This window comes from Scatophagus argus, chromosome 4, assembly GCF_020382885.2.
Source record: "Scatophagus argus isolate fScaArg1 chromosome 4, fScaArg1.pri, whole genome shotgun sequence".
In the NCBI taxonomy this organism is placed as follows: Eukaryota; Metazoa; Chordata; class Actinopteri; family Scatophagidae; genus Scatophagus; species Scatophagus argus.
In genome coordinates this window covers 8,509,662-8,517,137 of record NC_058496.1, presented here as the reverse complement: position 1 = coordinate 8,517,137, position 7,476 = coordinate 8,509,662, and the positions used below count along the sequence as shown (strand labels likewise).

General features: G+C 43.0%; 1 protein-coding gene across 1 annotated transcript; it reads left to right on the top strand.

The window, feature by feature from the left end:
- The first annotated feature begins 1,726 nt into the window (after positions 1 to 1,726).
- Positions 1,727 to 6,798, top strand: LOC124058328 (eosinophil peroxidase-like). Its single transcript, XM_046387462.1, has 15 exons — positions 1,727 to 1,828; positions 2,037 to 2,099; positions 2,348 to 2,435; positions 2,529 to 2,704; positions 2,799 to 2,931; positions 3,046 to 3,175; positions 3,290 to 3,496; positions 3,582 to 3,942; positions 4,045 to 4,205; positions 4,316 to 4,574; positions 4,664 to 4,834; positions 4,944 to 5,181; positions 5,288 to 5,487; positions 5,586 to 5,618; positions 5,736 to 6,798. Exons 1-15 carry the CDS (start codon positions 1,747 to 1,749, stop codon positions 6,164 to 6,166), a joined length of 2,733 nt encoding a protein of 910 aa, XP_046243418.1. The 5' UTR covers positions 1,727 to 1,746; the 3' UTR covers positions 6,167 to 6,798.
- The last annotated feature ends 678 nt before the right edge of the window (positions 6,799 to 7,476 follow it).

The window sequence follows — 7,476 nt, the reverse complement described above, 5'->3', positions numbered from 1 at the left end:
ATCAGGTTAATTGGCTACTCTACAGAGCCTCTAGGTGTGAGTGTGTGGTTGTTTGTCTTTGTGTGTTGGCCCTGCGATTGACTGGCGACCAGTCCAGGGTGAATCCCGCCTCTCGCCCGTAGTCAGCTGTGATAGGCTCCAGCTCCCCCACGACCCTGACGGATACACGGTATAGAAAATGGATGGATGGATGGATGGCTCAACAATATCCACACAAAGACGATGAGATTTAACGTTCAACATCATGACATAATCTTTACACTCGCCCTGCAGCGCTCACAGCACACACACCCACACACACACCCACACACACCCCTTTGTGGATAAAATGGTTGATTCGCGTCTGTAAATGTACATCTCAAATCGTGTGTGCGCTTCAGCTCCTTTAACACGTAACAGAACAAACTGTTAAACATGAGTTAATAATAATAATTAATAAAATATGAAGCTGAACAGTATGCACATATTAAATGAAAGTATTTCGCTTCGGGCACAGAAAAGACGATAAAGACGATAATTATTGGTTGTGTTGGCCTGCTTATTTGGAACCTGTAAAACATGAAATGTGCTTAGAGAAAACGAATGTCTTTAATGTTTTATTAAATCTGATCATGTAGACGTTGGGTATTTATATTCCATGTTCGTCTAGAATCCAGCAAATGACGCAAAATTAATGAACTTTTCGTTAATTAAAAAAAGCGCACAGTATTTCTTTTAATTCGCCGCTTAACAGGTGTGTTCAGTCACGCCCTCAGGTGTTTAAAGTCATGCTATAGACCCTATGTAACATGTGTCAATGGAAAATATGATGGGCGTTTTGCATTTTACGTAACGTAAGTGCAGGAAGTTGTCTTCCTTCACTTCGTCACGCTTTATGTAATTTCAACAGCTTGTGTGGCCCGTCGGTAAGTCCGACAAGTTCCCGCTCCAGGAAGTTGTTGACACTAGACTTACCTGACACTGTTGACCTTCCCGAAGTTGGTTTTACAAAACGCTACAGCAGAGTTCAGTAAATAAAGAAAAAAGATGTCACCGTACAGCCCACTGTGAAGACTCAGCCCTCCACTGTTATTTACAAGTACAAGAAACACACAATATTCACACAGACATTTCCAGATATGTGAAAAACCATTAAATTACTGGAAAACAAACCTCAGTGAAACTAGAGTAAAAGCTCAAATGAAAAATTGGAGATAATGAAAATAACAGGTGCTTTAACCTGACGCAATGGGAAAACACATTTCTAAATTGCTCGTGAAGATGCGGGGTTGAGTTTCTCTTCGGGTGCAGCTCCGACACCAGATATGCAGGTTTGCTTTAGAAAACATTCCAGCAGCCTGCTTCTGTGTGAGCGCCAGGACCGAGAGGAGAGGGGAAACATGGTGCTTTATATAGTTATTGTTACATTATTATATGTAAAATAAGAAACCATTTTTGCACAGAAATGCAGAACGTGCAAAAATGGGTTAATCAAATTGTTTGTGTTTTTTTCGTTATCTTTATTATTGTTGTTGTTGTTTTTGAAACCAGACCATGTGAAAACATTCATTCTAATCACTCAGTGTCAATCAATCAGGTATAGCTCATATTTTTTTAATCGTTTCCATAAATAGAAACTGCTCAGGACTGATGTTGCAGAGGAGGAACTAGGAAAAGAAAAAAAAAAATTCATTGTCTGAGCAAAATTCCAGACAACAAACCTGGCATCAAATGACGTGTCCCATCGCTATAAATAGTCCTTCTGTCATGATGAGCAGCATTGAGCCCCTGGAGGTTCAGACTGGATGCAAGAGCACATTACAGGACAGGAGCTTCACCCTTTTCACAGGTTAATTTCCTAATTTCTGACTTTCAATAAGCTATTTATTTTTTACACAGAAGTCACAGTTAACATTAATGGGTCAGTAACGTGTTTGGCTGAGTTGTATTTGGTTTTGCATTATATTTCTGAGACTTTCTCTGAGTAAAATTCAGAAGATGTGATTTAAATGATTTGACCAGTGTATATGACAGCCAAGTATTTGTCCTTTTTCTAGAGATGAATCGGTTTCTGTGCCTGCTGGCTGCAGGGCTTTACCTGTTTTCTCTGTCCCAAGTTGGTGAGTACTACTTCTATCATTCTACTTAGCATAGCTGCAGACACCTTCAAATGCATTAATTAGTCTTGATTTAAAATAATCTCATCCTCCTACAATTAATTATCTGATTTTTCTTTCTCTTTTTAATTTATCACACCTTAGAGAAATGAACCAAAAAAAAAGCAGAACAGATCAGGAGCATCACTATTAAGAGTGAGCCAGAAAGTAAGTTCAACAAAATGTGTTTTTTTTTTTAATTTTATTTTCAGAATCACATTTGAGCCGGAGTGTCATTGAAGAAGCTGTCAGGACAGCCAAAGCCAATGTGGATGCAGCATACGAGTACTCCAGGAGGGAGTAAGTGAACTAACCTGTTGAATGAACCCTAAAGTGACTGAAAGATATTCTGAATGAAGACATTAATGTATCTGGCCTCTTCACGCAACACAGGAGCATTAACCGTGTGAGGAGGCAATCAGCAAACCCTTCAGACATCCTGCGCTTGCTGAAGCAGCCTGTTGGCCCAAGCCGTCAAGTTGTGCGCGCTGCTGACTACTTAGACAATGCTGTCACACTGATCAAGAGATCTTTGGCAAAACGTCAGAAACGTTCCATCAATGCCACAGGTGTGTAGCCAAAACTGAAAATCGAAATTCACCTTACAAATATTTGCAAATTGGTTACAAGCTGAGTTGCTTATCATTTGCTTCCTTTAATCAGATTTGCTCTCTGAGGAGGATCTGCAGACCATTGCTGAACTGACAGGCTGCTCTCCTCGACATCGTGTTCCTTCTTGCAAGACAACTCCCAATTTGAACAAGTTTCGCACTGCAAGCAGCGTCTGCAACAACAGGTGGGGCAGGTTTTAAGTGGTAACTTTTCATTTCACTTGTACATATACTATATATACTACATACTATAAAGGATTTATCGGAGAAAAAGAAAAGATTTATTATTTCTTGCCTAGAATGAACACTCGCTGGGGATCTTCCAACACACCTTTCACCCGCTGGCTCCCTGCTGAGTACCAGGATAGAATCTCTGTGGCTAAAGGCTGGGATGCTGACAGGAAAGTCAACGGTGAAATTCTTCCGCTGGTAATACACTTCATCTTAACTGGCTACACAGCGAAAGTTCTTGGACAAAAAGACACTTGTACTTATACAAATCCATTTCATCAAGGTTCTTATTGTCTGCATCCTGTCCCCCAGGTGAGGGAGGTGTCCAACCGTATTCTGCGCACAGCAAACTCTGACGTGGAGAGCGACCCACTCTACACTCACCTGGTGACAATCTTCGGCCAGTGGACTGATCACGACCTGACCTTCACTCCTCACTCTCCCGTCATCCGCTCATTCAGCAACGGCATTGACTGCGACAAGACCTGCGATCGCACTGAGCCCTGCTTCCCCATTGATGTCAGTGTCATCACATTATGAATACATCCAAACCCACAAACACACACACACATTGAAGGCTAAGTGCTTCTTGTCATCTAAACAGATTCCAAGCGCTGACCCCCGCTTTGGCAGAAACTCACACGAGTGCATCCCATTCTTCCGCTCAGCAGCAGCTTGTGGGTCCGGCAACACAGGCCACCTCTTCGGTGCAGCCAATGTCCGTCAGCAGATGAACACCCTCACAGCTTTCATCGATGTAGGCCAGGTGTACGGTTCAGACGATGCCAAAGCTCGCTTCCTTCGGGACCTCTCCACAGATGAGGGTCTGCTGAAGGTCAACACAGAGTACAAGGACAACGGCCGTGAGCTCCTGCCCTTCACCAACATGGGTGCCAACATGTGTGCCACACGAGCTCGCATTACTAAGGACAATAATGCTGAGGAGGTGCCCTGCTTTCTGGCTGGTGAGTGGCAGCAGAAAAGGTTTCACGTACAATCTTTACTTTAAGTGTTAGATTCACTCCAAGGATTGTACTGGGCTGACGGCACTTTATGTGGCTTTTCAGGTGACGAGCGCTCCAATGAGAACATTGCTCTGACCTCTTTGCACACACTGTTGATGCGTGAACACAACCGTCTGGCACGAGCTCTGGCCAAACTCAATCCTCACTGGGATGGAGAGAGGCTGTACCAGGAGGCGCGCAAGATCATGGGAGGATACTTTCAGGTCAGAGGGGGGCTTAGCTGCATGGACAGAAGGCGTTTTACTTTAATGATGGAAGGGATGGGTGGTATGTCCTCACACGGTTCGGTTAATGTTTCTTTTTGGCCTCTCAGGTTCTGACTTTCCGAGACTACTTGAACCACATTGTGGGTCCAGACTTCATTGCCAGGCAGCTGTCCACCTACCCTGGCTATGATGAAAACGTGGACCCCAGCATCTCCAATGTGTTCGCCACAGCTGCCTACCGATTCGCTCACCTGATGGTTCAGCCTTTCATTTTCCGTCTTAACGAGAAGTACGAGGAACATGATGATTTCCCCAGCCCACTGCTGCACAGAGCCTTCTTCACACCATGGAGAGTCATCTTTGAAGGTATGGGCTCAGTTAGCTTGTTAGTTCTTCACTAAACAGATAGTATATAGAAGTGGTTAAAAGTAAAACTCCTTCCTTGAATTCCTCAGGTGGTTTGGACCCAATCCTGAGGGGGCTGGTGGGTCGCAAGGCCAAGCTGAACACGCAGGAACACATGATGCATGATGAGCTGAGGGAAAGGCTGTTTCAGTTCTCCGCTGAGTTGGCGCTGGATCTGGCATCTCTTAACATGCAGAGAGGCAGAGACCATGGACTCCCTGGTATTTTTTTTAATACCTATGTATTCTTTAAGTTTAGAATGAATTTTGCTGGCATTACAGTTCATACATTTAAAATGTGGCAATGTGTTCACACTGTGTCCCTTTTTAGGCTACAACCAGTGGAGGAAGTTCTGTGGGCTGTCACAGCCACGAACCCTGGCAGAGCTGGCTGCAGTGATGAACAACTCTGCTCTGGCCAAGAGATTTTTGGATCTCTATAAAACACCTGACAACATTGACGTGTGGGTGGCTGGAGTGGCTGAGCCGTTTGTCCGTGGAGGAAGAGTGGGACCTCTGTTTGCCTGTATGATTGCCACTCAGTTCCAGAGGATCCGTCAGGGAGACCGGTAAATTACATAAATCGCATTGCTGAAAACGTGGAGGTATTTGTTGACTCCATCTCTATGTTCATTTTTGCATGTCCTTAAATGTTTTGAAACTGTCCCATTTCAGACTTTGGTGGGAGAATGACGGAGTCTTTACTGAGGCCCAGAGGAGGTCTGTGAGGGATACATCACTTGCTCGGATCATTTGCGACAACACCGGCATCACTGAAGTGCCAGAGAAGCCCTTCCAGTATCGGCCTCGACAGTCCGGTTACACACAGTGCAGTAACATTCCTGCCTTTGACCTCAGTCCCTGGAAGGAGGATGGTGAGTTGATGAAATCCTCTCCGACACAGTTTTTCAGTACCAACATTAGCTATTTTTCTGCAAATATTAATCCCCCCCCCCCCTTTAATTTTATCTAGCACAAGGTCCAGTGAGTGTTGCAGGACCACCAGGTAAACTTACCACTTCCTGTACTATTATCCATAAATACTAGAATTGGTAGCATTACTTCAAAATACTACAATGGTAAGGTTCTATTGGATATAACGGGGCTCTTTATTTCCACACAGGACCCACCGGACCACAAGGTCCACCAGGCCCCCCTGGATCTTCTGCCCCCACAGTGAAAGTAGCCTTCTCTGTGCGACTGGGAAACAACTTCCCCAGGACCGACCAGCCCATCGCCTTCCGCGACATCATCTACAACGGACAGAACAGCTATGACATCAAGACAGGGTATTTTACCTGTGATGTTCCAGGTGTGTATGAGTTCCAGTTCTTCTGCACCATCACCCAGAGCGACGCCAGTGTGGATCTGATGCATAACGGGAAGCTGGTTCTGCACTCGTTCACCACCAGGCAGAACGGTCACATCACAGCCAGTGGCAGCGTGTACGTTAGGCTTCAGAAGGGAGACAGGGTTTATCTGTTGTCCAAACATGGTGCCAATGGCCTGACCAGTGACAGCATCTTTTCAGGGCATCTGCTGTTCACTGAGTAGGAGACTGTTCTTCATGCAGCTGCTGACCCAACTCTTCTTCATGATAGTTCTAAAAGTCCATTTTAACATGTTATTTAGTCCATTATGCACCCCTGAGAATGAGTGAAGTCACAAATCTCTACATATCAGGAATTATAAATAAGGAAGTTGCCCGACTCTAAAGCAATTAAAAGCAAAACGTAGTATCAAAAATATGTATTTTTATAGTGGAGGCTTGCTGACAGAAAGGCAAAATGTGTAAACCTCGTGGCATTATTTGACTGATTAAAGGTTTTGTATTGACTGTAGGAGTAGCTGCACTAGAAATGAAAATGGGTACATATTTTTCTCTTAATTTTAAAATATTGTAACAACCTTGCACTACCTGATGATATGTGGTATTGTTTCATTTGTTTTGAAGTAATCACTTTATTGTCTTATCAAATTGTCTTTGTCTTCTCTGAGTATAATTTTGACAGCCTGTATCTGGAAATGAATGTGAGCCATAAGATAAATAAGCTACAACAGCAAAGGGTTTATTTTAAACCTTTGCCAGATTCGTTGGATCTCACATTTGTTTGTCCAGTTTTAAAGTGTAAGACTTTGAGTCTCTTTAAATTTGACATTAATAAATGTTTGTCATGCAGATTAAACTCTTCTCTGAGTGAAATCAGTGATCAGCCGATGAGAATATTGCAAATCCAGACAGCCACACTTAATACTGTTCTTATTCAGTCCAGTAGAGGGCGCTGCCACACAATTTTTATGGACGGGAAAGGTGAATTACTGGGTGAAGTTTCTTCACTTCATGCAGGACTAGTGCCGGTTCTGAAGTTGAACTCTTCCTAAAAAAGGAACAACAACAACAAAAACCTAAATAGATTTGATTTTGTTTTAAACAGATGCAATCTTTGCAGCAGGCTCAGTTGAAGCAAATGAAAGAATCAAAATAAGTTGAACACTTGTAACTAAATTAAGAGAAAAATTGCTTATTTATTTCTGAACAATGCAGCCACAAAATCTTAATTTTTTTTTAACCTTCTCTTAATAATTCAAAAAACTGAAGTAAATCAGTTCTGTGGTGGATAATTTGTTTTTTCTCAGCAAGAATGCAAGGCACTCTTTTTCTCTAAGGCAAAGTTTCTGTTAGAGTAACCAAAAAAAAAAAAAAAAAAAATCATGCAGATCATACAAATCAAACTATCACTCAGTGACACAACAAAGGATTTACTGTACAGCAGATTTACAGCCTGCTGTAAAGGTGTGAGCCTGAAAACAGGTAGAAGGTTTAGCTCAGGTTGAACTCAGCTGTGGTGGGTTTTACCTGCCGT

Bases quoted from the DNA above. Each gene is read 5' to 3' on its own strand.
- LOC124058328 (XM_046387462.1), top strand. From the start codon at position 1,747: ATGATGAGCAGCATTGAGCCCCTGGAGGTTCAGACTGGATGCAAGAGC. The intron at 3,176-3,289 runs GTAATACACTTC...CCTGTCCCCCAG, and splicing joins ACGGTGAAATTCTTCCGCTG to GTGAGGGAGGTGTCCAACCG. The intron at 5,619-5,735 runs GTAAACTTACCA...ATTTCCACACAG, and splicing joins GAGTGTTGCAGGACCACCAG to GACCCACCGGACCACAAGGT.